At 34.9% G+C, this 18,854-nt stretch overlaps 1 protein-coding gene across 2 annotated transcripts in view; it reads right to left on the reverse strand.

Annotated features, from left to right (window-relative positions):
* LOC131932584 (muscle M-line assembly protein unc-89) overlaps positions 1-18,854 on the reverse strand; it is a gene marked incomplete at its 3' end in the record, with an annotated part of 50,285 nt that overhangs the window by 18,307 nt on the left and 13,124 nt on the right. For both annotated transcript variants that reach the window (XM_059289505.1, XM_059289504.1), the window contains 11 exon segments: positions 188-235; positions 498-634; positions 841-1,006; positions 1,426-1,542; positions 1,728-1,900; positions 2,106-2,240; positions 3,474-3,905; positions 4,100-4,316; positions 4,462-4,637; positions 5,105-8,312; positions 10,996-11,235. In XM_059289505.1, coding sequence (XP_059145488.1) covers positions 188-235; positions 498-634; positions 841-1,006; positions 1,426-1,542; positions 1,728-1,900; positions 2,106-2,240; positions 3,474-3,905; positions 4,100-4,316; positions 4,462-4,637; positions 5,105-8,312; positions 10,996-11,235 — 5,049 coding nt within the window.

An 18,854-nucleotide genomic window follows, 5' to 3' on the forward strand; every position in this document is an offset into this window, starting at 1 on the left:
AAGAGGAATAACCATTCAAAATTAATGTTCCTATATGTAGGGATACACACACATACACTAAGATAAAAGTCTTTTTACATTCTTATATATAATGATGTGTATGTCTGTATTTAATTTTTATAATGGCAGTCCAGTTAAGCAACTGTTTTTAATTCAGTATTGAATAGCTTGACTTAAAGTTACTTACCATATGAATCAGCTTCATTAAATGCTGATTCTCTAGGTTTTGGTTGTTCTGTAATTCATTTAATTAATAGCATATAAAATGATTTATTATAATAATAATATAGATCTAGTCTTAAAGGTTGAAGTAATGAATCTTCTTTTCACCTTTTAAGGAGAATTTTAAAAAGAATCTGAAACTCAAAATTAGTTTCATAATTACCGTAGTAAATTTAGATCTAATTTTAAAAACATGAGATAAACAATAGAACATTTTTTAACTTAGTAAAGTTTCAATATTGTTAAACACTACAAAATAGGAAAATTAAAAATACCTCTTGCTCTTAAAGTGCAAGGCAAAGTGGGTTCACTGGTTCCAAATCGGTTATCAGCTTTTACCCTAAACATGTATTCCTTTTCTGGTTTTAGGTTGTAAGCATAATAGGTTGTTGAATCAATGCTACCATCAAGTCTGTTACAAATAATTACAATAACATTAAATATATTATATATAAAATTAAATAAAATGAACTGATTAAATTTATCAATCAATTTTTTAAACAGAAATGGCCATAGAATGTTCTGAGCTCAAGATAATAAATATGGTTTCATCCTACTTCATCCAAAACACATAGTTTTTTAATATTGTGAACAAAAATGATTAAAAACGATTTATACCTGACCCAATTTTTACTTGGTAACTCCCTAGCTTCTATAGTGTAGGTAATTCTTTGAGCATTGTCTGGCAACATGGCTGTAGGAGCTGGCATCCATGATAACTTGACTGAATTAGGCTTCACGTCCAATAAAACTGGCTTATCAAATGGCATTGAAGGTATTTTTTCTATAAAGTAAGTAACATAGTTAAAAAAAAACGTATGTGCTGTAGAAACTGTTTATGTAAAAATAGGCTCAAAACTTATTTGAAATAATTAAGGCATTCAGTCATATTGGCAGATCAAAATTAAGAAGTAATTAATTCCTCTATTCTTCTTAAGTTAAAATGTATTTTCCTTTTTAGTTCCAACAACAAAGAAAATGAATAGTTTGAAGCTTTTTTTTATTGAACAACTTAAGGATATTTTATTCAATCAGTGGAACGAGCAAAGAAGATTTAACCAAAATCAAGTCAGCTCTGTGGCACATAAACTTTTTTTAAATTCAACAACCATATGATTAAACTATTACAAATTATGCAAAGTATAATAAAATTGCTAAATAGTACTGCTTCAAAAAATTCTTTAAAATTATAATAAATTTTACCCTCTAGTTGTATTTCTCTTGCAACTGATGATCTTGGTGTAGATGATAAAGAATCTCTATAATTATCAGAAATGATGGGTCTAAAAGTTCTTGGAACAGACTGTTGAGATCTTTCCTCTAAAACATAAAACAAAAATGTAATTATTGATATAAAAAATACATTGACTAAGGTGGATTTTATACAGAATATCAGCCTAAACAACTATAACAATACAAAATTTAAAATGACTGAAAGAAACAGATATTTTTTTGCATTTAAAACTCTTAAGCTTAAGAGCAAATAATTAAGAACAAATGATTACCTTTTACTTTGAGGTGTGCAGAGCAAGATGCCTTGCCTGCATCATTGTAAATATTACAAGTATAAGTTCCAGAATCAATGTTTTCACAGTTTTCAACAACTAGAATTGTAGTGTGGCCTTCTCTACCAATTTTGTACTTGGGGCTTGATTTCACAAGCTGCCCATCTTTAAGCCTGAAATAATATAAAATCCAAATTCTTCATTATTTATATGTTTTTAATAATATATAAAAACTTCTAATTTTAGTGTATGGTTCAATGTCAATAGATAAGATGGGTATATTAATGATGTTATCATATGCAGCATTCACTTTAATCTGTAGAATTAGTACATGAGATTTTTTAAAATATTTATTATAAGTTTATTTGACATAAATACCATTCAACTTCAGGTTCAGGAATGCCAATAATCATAGCTTCAAGTCGCGCGGAACGACCTGGTAAACTTAATGTGTCCTGAATACGTCGTGTAAAAGATGGTGGGAAAGCATACTTTGCACTATCGAAGCTCATGCTGGTAACAAAGAATTATAAGATTAAACATTTAGACAAATGATTAAGTAGTGTGAAAACCACTGCTTAACATTTTAAATTATAAATGGTGACCTGAATAACATCAACAACCTTAGGATTGTTGAGCATAGCTCCCTTTGCAGTACTGTTCTGTTGTTTGAAATAGGATGTGAATGTGATGTGGTTGATATTAATGTGTGTAAATGTGTGGTTGTACGAAACAAGTATTTATTTTTTAAAATTTCAATAAGTAGAAATGTTTCAATAAGCTTTGTTGAACTTGCTACTTGCTACGTAAATAAACTTATATGAGAAACAGAGGGCTAAGGTTAATATGTTACAATGCAGTCCACACTGTATTTTGATTCATTTTGAATATATAAAACAGAATGCTGTTTAAAAAGTGATTTTGATGTGTTTTCAATGATGTGTTTGATACTGAGTTAACATTTCAAATATGTGTTATACCTAACACAGCATTTACACTTACGTGTATACTTTATGTGTATAGAATGCAAAGCCCACCCAAAGTTAATTTTATCTGGAAACATTTTCTCCATGGGAATGTAGAGTTTAGCATTGACACTTACAGAACATGGTATAGAAAATTTTTGAAAACAAACATGACCTTTGACTGGAGCATCTGCTATATAGGCCTATATATTTAAAACAGTAATCAAAGTAAAACAAAAAGTAGATAGTAGGCATGCAGCTTTGTTATTTTAAGTGTAGCCTACAATTCAACAATAAATTATCTAAAATTAAAGAAGATGCAAGGATGAGACATGTATTTTTACATTTCTTTATTTTAATTATGTCTCATTTTAAACAGAAATAATTATCACAAGTTATCTGCCTGTTTTTATAATCAGTATAAGTGTGATCCCACAAGCACCTTCTAAGCCCTTAGATTTACTCCTCTATCAGCTTTATAATACTTCAATTTTGATAACTCTGTAAATGGGGCAATAAAGATGGAACCCAAAATTAGTTGAATTACTTTAAACAGAATATGGGTTGAGGAAAATTGAAGAATAACTTGCAACAATAAATTTGGTTAAATTATATTTTTAAAATTAATTATTTCTTTATTTAAAATCTAAACTGCTTTTAATATTTTCAACTAAAACAACAACTCAGAAGAAGTTCCATATACCCATAACATATATAATAAATAGGTCATTAGTGTAAATGCTGTGTTACTCAAAACAGAAAAGAAAGATAAAAAATTTACTCTGTGTATTGTTCTTTGGCTGGTTCAAATGGCAGTTCTTTAACTGAAAGTTCCACAGCACAAGATGCATCACCAACACGATTGACAGCCTTACAGGTGTAAACACCTCCATTTTCTGAAATGACCTCATGGATTGTCAGGGTATACTTCTGTCCAGGTTTATGCCGAATTGATCGGCGTTTAGATTCATGCAGTTCACGTCCATTAAAAAACCATGTAACATCAGGTTCTGGCAGACCAGAGATGACACATTCAAAAGTTACAGATTCTCCTTCGCACACTTCAGTATCTGAAGGTTGTTCTAGAAACAATGGGCGATCACCACGTTTGCTTAAATCCTCTTTTACCTTAAGCCTAGCTTTGCACATGACCTCTCCAGAATCATTTTTCAGTTTGCAAATGATTTCCCCAGAGTTACAAGTTTGGACAGATCTAAAATAAAAAGAAATAATTTAAAGAATAGAAACAACCATTATTAAGCTAACCTAATGCATACAAGCAACAAAGCACTATTATTTTGCAAGTTTTCAAAATTCTTTTCAAATAAATTTAATTATGAGTGTCATTTTGTTGGTGTGCTTGATAGTACATCTATCTCAATAATAAATTTAGTTAAAGAAACTCACCGAAAAGCAAGCATTACTGAGTCTTCTTGTCTCCTGGTTAAAATGTCAGAACTACTCTCAACTTCTTGGCCATTCAAAAACCATGTAACAGAGGGCTCAGGGTTACCATCTATAACACACACAAACTCTACAGGGACACCCTCAATAGCTTCAATGTCATAAAATTTGGTAATAAAAGATGGTGCCACATGACCCTCTGTGATTTTCTCAATCTTTTCTAAAATAAATAGATAAAAAACAACAGATCAGTTTTAAAAATTGTATTCTATTACGATTGCTCTAGATTATCAGAAGGAGCAGTATAAAAAAATATTAGAATTAAGAAATAGCAAAAACAAAAATAACATTGGTTCAAAACTGACCAAGGACATTAAGAAGTGCTTCAGACTTTGCTTCTCCATATTCATTTCTTGCCAAACAGGTATAGCGCCCACTGTCTTCCTCTTGTACTTGTTTTATAAGCAAGGAAAATATATCATCGTGGAAACTCACCAATTCATGCTTTGCAGAGGGTGTGACTTTATTCCCATCTTTAAACCTAACAGACAGTGTTTACATCCAGTCAGTTAAGTAAAAAAAATTGAAGAAGATGAAGAAGTGACCCTTATTCTCCATGAACCAACTCAATACCACAAAGCTTATAGATCAGTTACATTGAAATTACTAGTTCAATTCTAAATTATAAAGGTAAATTTGTACAACAAAAAAGTAGTAAAATTAACTCAAACACACACAAAATAACTAGATATAAAAAGTTTATAGTATTTATTTCTAAAGGGAATGACATGGACTATGGAATCTTGATTAAAGTCAGTGAATTCAAGTCAGTGGAAGGTCCCTAACGTTAGGGAAAGTAAAGGTGGCTGGGCATAGTGTTGACACATTATCCCTTCATGGGTTAAGAAAAGAAACAAATGAACTCTACTTCATCTGCCAAATGGATTGCTAGGTCTAAAGAGGACTCTTTGCTTTTTAAATTTCAAATTAATGAAAATGTTGAATTACCAAGTAATTTCTGGATCTGGATATGCAGAAACACGACAATCGAAACGTGCCATCTGGCCTAACTCTGTCACACAATCATCCATGGTGCAAGAGATGTGTGGAGATTTCTTAACGTCTTTGTCAAAGATAGAAGATTTGTGTGCTTTAACAATATCTTTTTGATGCTTTGTTACTGTATCAACAAAAAGATCAGAATGTTCATGAACTGAATCATTGAATATACATGAGTCTCCAGCAAGCTGTAAAGATCTAACCACTGATGTCTCTTCAACTGTTGATTCAAAACTGTATTCAAGTGGTTTAGATTGTAAGTTAGAAGAACTATAACAATTTCCAAGAGAGGAATTGACATATAACTTTAGACTATCAGCTTCTTTCTGAGCAACTAGTTCAGCTTGGATGCTGTCAGTTTCTAATTCAGCTTGGATCCTTTCAGTTTCTTTCTTGGCTTCTAATTCAGCTTGGATTTTTTCAGCTTCTTTTTTGGCTTCTGATTCAGCTTGGAACCTTTCAGCTTCTCTTTTGGCTTCTAATTCAGCTTGGATCCTTTCAGCTTCTTTTTTGGCTTCTAATTCAGCTTGGATCCTTTCAGCTTCTTTTTTGGCTTCTAATTCAGCTTGGATCCTTTCAGCTTCTTTTTTGGCTTCTAATTCAGCTTGGATCCTTTCAGCTTCTTTCTTGGCTTCTAATTCAGCTTGGATCCTTTCAGCTTCTTTTTTCACTTCTAATTCAGCTTGAATCCTTTCAGCTTCTTTCTTGGCTTCTAATTCAGCTTGGATCCTTTCAGCTTCTTTCTTGGCTTCTAATTCAGCTTGGATACTTTCAGCTTCTTTTTTGGCTTCTAATTCAGCTTGGATCTTTTCAGCTTCTTTTTTGGCTTCTAATTCAGCTTGGATACTTTCAGCTTCTTTTTTGGCTTCTACTTCAGTTTGAATCCTTTCAGCTTCTTTTTTAGCTTCTAATTCAGCTTGGATCCTTTCAGCTTCTTTTTTGGCTTCTAATTCAGCTTGGATCCTTTCAGCTTCTTTTTTGGCTTCTAATTCAGCTTGGATCCTTTCAGCTTCTTTTTTCGCTTCTAATTCAGCTTGGATCCTTTCAGCTTCTTTTTTGGCTTCTAATTCAGCTTGGATACTTTCAGCTTCTTTTTTGGCTTCTAATTCAGCTTGGATCCTTTCAGCTTCTTTTTTAGCTTCTAATTCAGCTTGGTTCCTTTCAGCTTCTTTTTTGGCTTCTAATTCAGCTTGGATCCTTTCAGCTTCTTTCTTGGCTTCTAATTCAGCTTGGATCCTTTCAGCTTCTTTTTTGGCTTCTAATTCAGCTTGGATCCTTTCAGCTTCTTTTTTGGCTTCTAATTCAGCTTGGATCCTTTCAGCTTCTTTTTTCGCTTCTAATTCAGCTTGGATCCTTTCAGCTTCTTTTTTAGATTCTAATTCAGCTTGGATCCTTTCAGCTTCTTTTTTGGCTTCTAATTCAGCTTGGATCCTTTCAGCTTCTTTTTTAGATTCTAATTCAGCTTGGATCCTTTCAGCTTCTTTTTTGGCTTCTAATTCAGCTTGGATCCTTTCAGCTTCTTTTTTGGCTTCTAATTCAGCTTGGATCCTTTCAGCTTCTTTTTTGGCTTCTAATTCAGCTTGGATTCTTTCAGCTTCTTTCTTGGCTTCTAATTCAGCTTGGATCCTTTCAGCTTCTTTTTTGGCTTCTAATTCAGCTTGGATCCTTTCAGCTTCTTTTTTCGCTTCTAATTCAACTTGGATCCTTTCAGCTTCTTTTTTCGCTTCTAATTCAGCTTGGATCCTTTCAGCTTCTTTTTTGGCTTCTAATTCAGCTTGGATCCTTTCAGATTCTTTTTTGGCTTCTAATTCAGCTTGGATCCTTTCAGCTTCTTTTTTGGCTTCTAATTCAGCTTGGATCCTTTCAGCTTCTTTTTTGGCTTCTAATTCAGCTTGGATCCTTTCAGCTTCTTTTTTAGCTTCTAATTCAGCTTGGATCCTTTCAGCTTCTTTTTTAGCTTCTAATTCAGCTTGGATCCTTTCAGCTTCTTTTTTCGCTTCTAATTCAGCTTGGATCCTTTCAGCTTCTTTTTTCGCTTCTAATTCAGCTTGGATCCTTTCAGCTTCTTTTTTAGATTCTAATTCAGCTTGGATCCTTTCTGCTTCTTTTTTGGCTTCTAATTCAGCTTGGATCCTTTCAGCTTCTTTTTTAGCTTCTAATTCAGCTTGGATCCTTTCAGCTTCTTTTTTGGCTTCTAATTCAGCTTGGATCCTTTCAGCTTCTTTTTTAGCTTCTAATTCAGCTTGGATCCTTTCAGCTTCTTTTTTCGCTTCTAATTCAGCTTGGATCCTTTCAGCTTCTTTTTTCGCTTCTAATTCAGCTTGGATCCTTTCAGCTTCTTTTTTAGATTCTAATTCAGCTTGGATCCTTTCTGCTTCTTTTTTGGCTTCTAATTCAGCTTGGATCCTTTCAGCTTCTTTTTTAGCTTCTAATTCAGCTTGGATCCTTTCAGCTTCTTTTTTGGCTTCTAATTCAGCTTGGATCCTTTCAGCTTCTTTTTTGGCTTCTAATTCAGCTTGGATCCTTTCAGCTTCTTTTTTGGCTTCTAATTCAGCTTGGATCCTTTCAGCTTCTTTTTTGGCTTCTAATTCAGCTTGGATCCTTTCAGCTTCTTTTTTGGCTTCTAATTCAGCTTGGATCCTTTCAGCTTCTTTCTTGGCTTCTAATTCAGCTTGGATCCTTTCAGCTTCTTTTTTGGCTTCTAATTCAGCTTGGATCCTTTCAGCTTCTTTTTTGGCTTCTAATTCAGCTTGGATCCTTTCAGCTTCTTTTTTGGCTTCTAATTCAGCTTGGATCCTTTCAGCTTCTTTTTTGGCTTCTAATTCAGCTTGGATACTTTCAGCTTCTTTCTTGGCTTCTAATTCAGCTTGGATCCTTTCAGCTTCTTTTTTGGCTTCTGATTCAGCTTGAATACTTTCAGCTTCTTTTTTGGCTTCTAATTCAGCTTGGATCCTTTCAGCTTCTTTCTTGGCTTCTAATTCAGCTTGGATGCTTTCAGCTTCTTTCTTGGCTTCTAATTCAGCAAGACTTTTTTTTGCCTTTTTGTCAAACTTTGATTCAGAATCTGCTTGGACAGTTAATGCTTCAGGCAGATTGATGTCCTCAGTTGCTGTGTCGGAATCGGTTTCTTGGTATGTCAGTTCAGTTTTATTAGGATCTGTAATGTTAGAAAAGGTTTTAAAATAATTTTATCAAAATGATTCTTATTTCTTTTAGGTAAAATAAACTATTTCATTTCTTCAATTAAAATAGTTACAGTATTTATTAATTTTTACATTGGAGTACTATATTCCACTATTTATTTAGCATTTTTAAATGTTTTATTTGAGTTTTGAAGCTAGTTATCTTTAACTGACAATCATAAGCTTTTTTTTTTTTGAGTTGCTTCCTACATTCTCAATACAAAGCATTTAGTGCATACATTGAAATTGACTGATATTATATCAGTGGTTTTTAACCAGGGTTAGATTGAACCTTAGGAGTTCGATGAGTCAGTCTCAGGGGTTGGCGGAGGTAAAAACAACACACCCGACTTAGGGATTGGTGAGGTTTGGGTCGGTAAAGCTCACAGTTGCTAAACAAAAAGTCCAGAGTTCAAACCTCCGGGCAGATGATGCTCGATAGCTGAAGACTACAACCCATCTAAGAGAGAAAAATCCAAAACAAAACAACTTCTGCCTTATAGTTTGCTCTTGGATGCACAAAGGCTACAGAAGCAAATTGAAAAGGAAAAGCAGATAAAAATCAGATTCTATGGGCCATGTGATGCATCATAGGTCAACACGTGGTACTTTATAGTGTTGAAGGAAATACTCTTCAATGTTACAATTAAGAACAAAGAAGAAGAAACTCAACTCATATGAATTGTGATAGGATTTGTTTAGTGTGGTTGATAGAACTAGCGGCCATGGACGTTGACAGTTCAAATATGACTGCACAACACCACCACATATTAATGAAGAGTTGATCATGTATAGCATGATGTGAATAACATTCTTTTTATTTCTATACTAGTGTACCCGTTCAGAGTTTCTTCCAGAAACCCCCCTAAAATTTTTTACCGCCCCCCGAACAAAATGAAATTTATATAATTTATATAGAAAATATATTTAACAGTGTCCGCCCCCCGAAGAAAGTCTACCGCCCCACCGAAAATTTCAAGTGCCCCCCCCCCCCCCCCCCCCCCCCCCCCGGAGAAAAAAGTCTGGAAGAAACACTGTACCTGTTGCCGCAGGGATAGAAGAAAGTCTGATGAAATATATAAGAAGGGTTTCATGAATGCGTTACCAATCCTATGTTCTTAGATGCGTGACCTTGTTTGCTAAAAGTGAGATATTTAAATGTAAACAATGCCTGTGCTTGGATCATAAATACTTTTGAAGTTTTAACGCTGAATATAGTAGTACCCTTTACCCGCTATGCAGGACACATGATAAACGGATGCCAAGTGCTAACATAGCCGTCCTGGAACTCTGGGCGCCAAATTGTTTATTGACGAAAATCGCACCCTCCCGAGTCCCACTCATATCAAATTTTTATTATTTTGTTAACAGAAACCTTCATGATAGTATTCTCATTAATTCCTTAAAGTTTTATAGCACTCGGATCAAAGGTGTCAAACTGCATCTGACTTTAATTTTTTTTAACATACTGTATTTAGAGCGCTACCTCGCAAAATTTAAAAAAATATTGTTTTATAGAAACCTCCCCTGGAGTGTTCTAATCAATTCCCCAAAGTTTCATAGCACTCGGATGAACAGTGTCAGACTGCATTCAACTTTTATTTTTTATATACTGTATATAGAGAAAAAACAAATCGCGCCCTACCGGGGCTCCACCCCTGTAAAATTGAAATATTTTTTCCTCACAGAAACCTCCCCAGGAGTATTCTCAACAACTTCCTAAAGTTTCATGGCAATGCGATGAAAGGTGTAGTAATGCATAAAAGACAGACACACAGACAGACAGACAGACACACATACATTGCTTTATATATATATAGATAAATATAGATAGATAGATAGATAAATAGTGGTCCAGTAGTCGACTTGTAACTGTTATGGTGGTATGCTATGTGATTACTTTCTTTATTATTTTAATCAAATCATACAATGCTGAGTGAAAAAAGTGGTCAGATAAATATGTACTATATTGATTCACATGTATAATCAAGAACTTGAGCTACTATAATCTAGCACCTGCAAAACTAAGAGAACAACTATGATGATAACACTGGTTAGGTTCGGTAACTCCAAAAATGTTAAGAACCACTGATTTAGAGGCCTTTATGCAGTGAATTAAAAAACAGACCACTATTGTTAATAGTAGAAGTGAGTGAAAGACACAGGTGATGGAGATCCGGATTGGTCTTGAGAGTATTGAGGCTTAAAACCTAATACTGTGTAAATCTCAAGTGGTGGGCTTAACTACTATTAATTGAGGTGAAGAGATGACTACTTAAATGCAACTTGAACCATGCAATTAGTTATGATTCACTATTTATTAGGAAGGGGCATGCCCCATGAAGAATCTTATATAGAAAAAACAGTAACAAGGTATGAATTAACATATCAACTGAATAGAAGAGAAATGCAGCTTGTCCACTTTGATGTGAAATCAATGAACATTTATACTTATTTGGCAATATTAGAAGCCACTAGAGCACTTATATTAAACATCACAAGACTATAATGCTAATTTTTAAAAACATACCGTAACATAATAATTTGCACTATTTTAATATGAAAATAAGATTTATAAACTTGTTTTTCTCAAGATTTTATTTTTTAGACATACTGCATTGGTCCTCCATACAGTTCATATTTTTCTTGATAGCATACCTTTTACAACAAGTTCAACTTTTGTTGATTTCGAAGTTGTTTTATTTGAATCAAAAACTGTTACAGTATACTGTCCTGAATCCACTGCATGTGCTTCTGAAAGTAATAAGATGCTGGTTTCTTCTTTAAATGATATCTTCACTCCTTCTTTTTCTATAACACAGTTGTTGTCCTTGTACCAAGCAACTGAAGATGGAGAGACTCTTCCTACAACACAGTCAAGTTGAGCTTCACTCCCCTCTATAAAAAAAAAGATTGTACATAGCATTCAAAACACACCTTCCCGAGGTACAAAGTCAACTGGGGAGAACATATATTTTTATAACTGTATTGAACAGAGTAATTATTTCCTTTGTGTTGTTTACATTTTGATTTTACAAGGATGAGAAAACTGGTTCAATTCTGTTTTGTGTCTTATGTGTTCTTTTTTCTTCTTTAAACTGTTTATTAAATTTGCATATAACCAAACATGAATATCCATCTAGATAAATAAATATCTATATATATCTATCTATGTATCTTTCTATCTCTCTGTCTGTTGGTCTGTCTGCCTGTCTATCTAACTCTTTCTCTAAGGTAATGTAATCAATATTGTATCATATTTTACAGTATCATATTCCATCTTATATATCTATGTGTCTTTCTTTCTATTTATCTATTTATACATATTTGTCTACATGCTTACAAAAAGGCTCCATTATTTACAACTCCTGACAAAGGACCCATGTCAATATGGTTCCCATATAGACAATAAGGTTTAGATCTGAACCAGATGTGTTACAACTCATTCTGGGGCCAGGGGCAAACATTCTATTTGGTGCCCAATGTATGTATGTATGTATATATATATATATATATATATATATATATATATATATATATATATATATATATATATATATATATATATATATATATATATATATATATATATATATATATATATATATATATATATATATATATATATATGTTACGGTCAAAGCCCGAAGTGCGCGCACTGGCCGGGACGTACTGGCCAAAGTCCGAAGTGCTTAAACTCGACAGCGTATTTTGTACATTGGCCGGCCAATGCGTGCACTGGCTAGGGTGTCCTGGCCAATGTCCTATCTAGACTAAGTTGTGATCGCGGTTTCATTATTTTGGTTGCAGTTTCATTGTGAGTAACGTATTGTTTGGCTTTTGTTTGTATAGCATTCTATATGCAATGCGACATGGTCTAAAAGGACCGTCAGATCAAGAGACAGACATACCAGATGGCTGCCAAAATAAATAATCCAAATCCTAATGGAATAGAATTTGTGAATAAAGTTATTTCTGAACTAAAGAACATGTGGTATGAACTTAAACTAGTTCACAGAAAACCAAGGCATAGCCAAAGCCAAGGTTCAGAAGAACGTGCCAACTAAGATGTTCAAAACATGATGATGACAAGGATGCACACAAATGAATCAGCTTATTGGGCTAAGAGTCTTAAATTCATTCAATTTATGAAAAACCGTAATTTTCATAAAGGAATCCAACAATCGCCATACGAAACCTTGTTTAGATGCAAAGGAAAAGTGGGACTTAGCACTTAAAATCTACGAAGAGAGGCTCTCGATAATTTAGCTACTGAGGAAGATCTTGAGAACATTGAAAAAGAAATGGATGTTGCCATAAATGCAACGACATTCTCAGCAAACACATACGGGGTCATCCATAAATGACGTCACGCTTTTTTGACGATTTTTACCTCCCCCCCCTCCCCTCCGTCACACGTCGTCACAAAAAGCCAGACCCCCCCCCCCTAAAATGACGTCACACCTCAACCTACAACCCCCCCTCAAAATTGCAGTTGAATTTTTTTAAAACATCGATATTTTTTCCAAAATCTTGTCTAAACTATTACAACTTATTAAAACAGTTATCTAAAACGCGAAATAACGTCTAAAATTCGTTTTCTAATATTGCTTTTTTATAATGCAAAAATGTGACGTCGCAACATCTGACCCCCCCCCCCTCCCCCTCATCACATGTCACAAAATTACGGACCCCCCTCCCCCTACGAGTGTGACGTCTTTTATGGATGACCCCTATGCTGCCGTGGCGGAACGTCCAGACCAGTTGCATGGCAATAATAAGGAAGGCCAACAGATTCTGTGTAGTTTGTGAAAAATATTGTAGTGAAGCCCATTCTTGTGGATCCTGTGGCAACGATGTCCATATAATATGCGGAATAGCCAATGAAGCAGACGAAGGGTATGGAGGGAACAGTACTTGCAAAATATGTCACAATAAACAAGAAACCATAGACAACAGGTCAGCAGCTCATACTAGCTTGCAAACTAAAGGTGCTAAGATGCTAACAAAATCAGATACAAAATATAAAGGAAATACCAGACGTTGATAGAGGACGTGGTGATCCCTGAAGCGTCATTGCAGTTGTACTGAGCGTCGAGGGCGCTTTCTACAAGCTAGGAACGGAATAGGTGTACTAAAACAACTATATGCTATAAGTATAAGTGAGTTTTCATTTCTTCACGAAAAACTGCTCTCATTGTCGCCCGTTGAGGAACCATCGCATCTTCACAATCATTTACCGGCGGCCGTAACATTTGACCGTAACACACACACACACACACACACACACACACACACACACACACGGACGGACGGACGGACGGACGGACAGACAGACAGACAGACAGACAGTCAGACAGACAGACAGACAGACAGACAGACAGACAGACAGACAGACAGACAGACAGACAGACAGACAGACAGACAGACAGACAGACAGACAGACAGACAGACAGACAGACAGACAGACAGACAGACAGACAGACAGACAGACAGACAGACAGACAGACAGACAGACAGACAGACAGACAGACAGACAGACAGACAGACAGACAGACAGACAGACAGATAGATAGATAGATAGATAGATAGATAGATAGACTACTCTTCCACGGAACCTGATCTCCATGCTTCATAATATGTTGATAATGTGACGCCAAGGTATAGATTTGAAGTAAAAAAAAAAGGCATTTATACGCACTCGTTACAAGAATCCAAGCCTGGCTACAATGCAAAACCAAGCTGGAATAAATGCAAATGATAGCGAGAGCTCTCATTTAGGGATTACAACATGAAAAAAAATATCACTTCAAGACCTGGTTGTAGAGGCAAGAAGTTCTCTTCAACCTCACAACCTGAACACAAGTTGATGAATCAAAAGAAGAATAATGCAGGTGTTATGCACAATGTGCAAGAGAAATGATTGAGAACAGAACTGACGCTATGTGTGATGTTTGAAGTGGCTGAGGAACAGTGTTTCTTCCAGACTTTTTTCTCCGGGGGGGGGGGGGGGGGGCACTTGAAATTTTCGGGGGGGCGGTAGACTTTCTTCTGCTAAATGTGTATATTTTCTATATAAATTCTGCCCCCCCCCCCCCAACCCCGAAGAAATGCCTGGAAGAAACTCTGCTGAAACAATTTAAAAATGTTGCTTTGGATGCAAATACAATTGCCCTCCGTGTTGCAGATATTGATGAAAACATTGTGACCCAAATAGTGAAAACTGCTTGCAATTTTCGCAATTTGCAAGACAGCTGTTCCATGTTTTTTGGAACAAGTAAATCAATCCAGATTTATCAAACTTGTGGAGTTTTATGCGTAATCCAATCTGAAAAAACTGGTCTTTGCAATTCTGTCCGTATGTCTGTGTGTCTGTCCGTGTGTAAACACGATAACTTGAGTACCGTTACAGCTAGGTTGATGAAATTTCATATATAAGTATTTTATCAAAATCGTAGATCCTTATCAACTTTTGAGCGATTTCCCATAACCGGAAGTGGTACTTTTTCTACTTTGAATTTTTCAAAAGCCTATAACTTGAGTACTATTTCAGATAGATAAATGAAATTACACATGTAAGTAAAAGGTCTAATCCTCTACCTTCAAATTTTGAGTAATTTCCGTTGACCGGAAGTACTAATTTACGCTATTTCCGATTTCTCAAAAAAAAAAACACATGTAAATTTATAGAGTACTAATAATATAATATTGCGCACGATTATGCACATTTTGTTTTTGCTTGGTGCGCAATTCTTTTTTCTACGAGATTCTATTCTATTTTTAAAAGTTTAAGTAATTAAAAATCATGTCTATATTCCGAGTTATATAAAAATAGTCGAGAAAGTTTAGGGGAGATCACTCCCGGTTTATTATTGATCATTTTTTTAAAATGCGTATTATTTCGTTTGAAACATTACTTTTTACCTTATCGTATACGAAGTATAGATGAAGTATTGTAATCGGTCAAAAAAAACAACAACATAGTTTTGCAATTTTGTTCGTATGTCTGTGTGTGTATGTGTGCGTGTGTGTGTATGTGTGTCTGTGAAATGGAAGTTATTCTACTTTCAATTTTTCAAAAGCCTATAACTTGAGTATTGTTTCTGATAAGTAAATGAAATTTCACATGTAAGTAAAGGATCTAATTCTCTGCCTTATATTAAATTTTGAGTGATTTTCGTCGACCGGAAGTAGTAATTTACGCGATTTCCGATTTCGCAAAAAACGAATAGGAATTTATAACGTACTATTATTCCGTACTATTATTCAGATATTGTTTGCCGTTCAAATGGTGAGGGATTCTCTTTTACTACGAGATTCTATTCTACTTTTAAAAGTTTAAGTAATTAAAAATGGATTAAAATCATGTCTATATTCTGAGTTGCCATCTCCCGTAGTGCTATATAAGAATATTCGAGAAAGCTTAGAGGAGATTACTCCCGCTTTATTTAAGATGCACACCTTTCGACGCACCTCTTTCCACTTCTCTTTGTCACACATCATCACACTAGTGTAAAGCCCCCACCATCCCTTTTCCTTCTAAGAGTGTGATGTCCTTTAAATGTACATCATAAAAATAAAATCGAAACAATTTGCAATTGTTTTCAGCCGTTTATTTCTGCTAAATTTATCAAATAAAGTTTGCAACTAAGTAGCTTCCCTTTACCGCGATAAGATGTGAGCAACTAAACCAAAATAACCTAGTCTTGAAGCCTGATGTTAAGATGGAGTAGATTCTAGAAGGTGCGCTAAAAATTGGCGGAGTATTGCATTCCAAATGGTTGAGTTTTACCCCAGCACAGGTAGCTACAGATGAGCTAAATTTAGATTGGCCGGGGTAGGATGATAACACTGGTGTTTATATCATCACCTTGCGTCTAACAAGATAGGTATACAGAACTAGACATATTTTTCTAGAATTCGAAGTACAACTACTTATACAATGAGAGCTGATGAATAAACTTAGCACACGTTGTTAAAATGATTCTTATTCTATTTAATGCAAAGCTGATGGCCTAGACAACAGATAATGTGTAGGCTAAAATAGTATATCAAGTCAGACTAAGTAGTTCTGAGAAAGATTTGGCTAGGCAATAAAACCTGAGAAAAAACAAAACAAATATTGTGTAGTACTAGTAAGCCTACAGGTCACTTATCATCTTGCGAAAACGCAAATATACACTAGCAAGTTTTACATTTACTTTAACTAGTTGTTTTTCTTCATACTAAATCTACGTATTTGTAATATTACTAAAAGTTACAGTTTATGAGGTCAAGCTTACTTATTCATCTAAATTTTCTACCGTTTAGTCTTCGATACAATTAAAACTTTTGGTATCTTGCTGTGTATTAGTCTACCTAACTTTTCGTGTTCATTGCATTATTACACTTTTTGATATTTTTGTACTTCGTTAGGTCTTAAAGTTTACGTTAACTCATAGTAAACTCAGTAGGTATAGCCAATTCATTGCTTCATTAAACAATAAAACAAACTATTAAAAAAGAGACAAAACATTTTACCGTAATCAAATGATAAAACAGACATATTCTTTTTTTTAATTAAGCCCAACAAAGCAAAACTTTAATAAAGTAGGCCCTATCACAAGTCTTGTAATTAAGAATACAGTCCATTAAGAATTAGATGTAAAAAACAAAACTAACTTCACCTTGTCTGCAGCTCGCCGCTGGACCTTAGAACTGGATGCTGCTCACGTTTAAGAGAACACAGTAAAGGTAAATTCAAGAAATAAAGGCGTTATCGCTCATCAGCGTGTAGCTTGGAAGCAGCGTTAGGTGCACAGGTATGCGTAAACAGGGTAGGAGGGTTCGGAGGGCTGAGGGCACTAGATGCATCACATTGAGATTGAATGTACACACCAATGTGTTGTGAGCATAATTATAAGCAGTCATATCTGAATGCATACGTAGTGTAGGATGCACACAATTTAAGTGTATTAATCAATTTATGGTGAACACCGCAACTGTAGCCATTTGGCAATTGATCCAATCAATTTATGGTGAACACCGCAACTGTAGCCATTTGGCAATTGATCCAATCAATTTATGGTGAACACCGCAACTCTAGTGATTTGGCAATGGATCCAATCAATTTATGGTGAACACCGCAACTCTAGTGATTTGGCAATTGATCCAATCAATTTATGGTGAACACCGCAACTCTAGTGATTTGACAATTGATCCAATCAATTTATGGTGAACACCGCAACTGTAGCCATTTGGCAATTGATCCAATCAATTTATGGTGAACATCGTAACTCTAGTGATTTGGCAATTGATCCAATCAATTTATGGTGAACACCGCAACTGTAGCCATTTGGCAATTGATCCAATAAATTTATGGTGAACACCGCAACTCTAGTGATTTGACAATTGATCCAATCAATTTATGGTGAACACCGCAACTGTAGCCTTTTGGCAATTGATCCAATAAATTTATGGTGAACATCGCAACTCTAGTGATTTGGCAATTGATCCAATCAATTTATGGTGAACACCGCAACTCTAGTGATTTGACAATTGATCCAATCAATTTATGGTGAACACCGCAACTGTAGCCATTTGGCAATTGATCCAATAAATTTATGGTGAACACCGCAACTCTCGTGATTTGACAATTGATCCAATCAATTTATGGTGAACACCGCAACTGTAGTGATTTGACAATTGATCCAATCAATTTATGGTGAACACCGCAACTCTAGTGATTTGACAATTGGTACAAGTGATATCACTCAGAGATGTTTTTACGTTTGTAAGTGTTGAGGGGAGAGAACAACCAGTCAAACACATCTGTACAATATTAGATGTGGTGTTTGACTGTACAATATTAGATGTGGTGTTTGACTGTACACTATTAGATGTGGTGTTTGACTGTACAATATTAGATGTGGTGTTTGACTGTACCATATTAGATGTGGTGTTTGACTGTACAATATTAGATGTGGTGTTTGACTGTTCAATATTAGATGTGGTGTTTGACTGTACAATATTAGATGTGGTGTTTGACTGTACAATATTAGATGCCTTTGCGCTACCATTGTAGTTACTAATGTTGTCAGTTAACTAAAAAAAGAGAGTATTCTGGCGTATCGAGGCAGTCGTGTTGTGTTTAAGAGCATGCAAGCATACATCTAGTGCAGTGGTTTTTAACCTGGGTTCGATCGAACCCTAGGGGTTCGGTGAGTCTGTTTCAGGGGTTCGGCAGAGATCAAGAAACACTCCCGACCAGATTTTCTCAGTGCGGACGAAAGAACCGTTAAGAAAGGTTCGAAGAATTCGCATATGACACTGGTGTGGTTTGGTAGCTCCAAAAAGGTTAGGAACCATTGATCTAGTGAATGATTGTATAAAGGCAATATTTTGTGTGTATGAATATATAAAGCAGTATTTTGTGTGTGATTGTATACAGGCAGTAGTTTGTGTGTATGAATATATAAAGCAGTATTTTGTGTGTATAAACTATTAAGGCAGTAGTTTGTGTACATGACAGTTTCTTC

Source organism: Physella acuta, unplaced genomic scaffold, assembly GCF_028476545.2.
Source record: "Physella acuta isolate Inbredline_101_S28 unplaced genomic scaffold, ASM2847654v3 ptg002222l, whole genome shotgun sequence".
Taxonomy (NCBI): Eukaryota; Metazoa; Mollusca; class Gastropoda; family Physidae; genus Physella; species Physella acuta.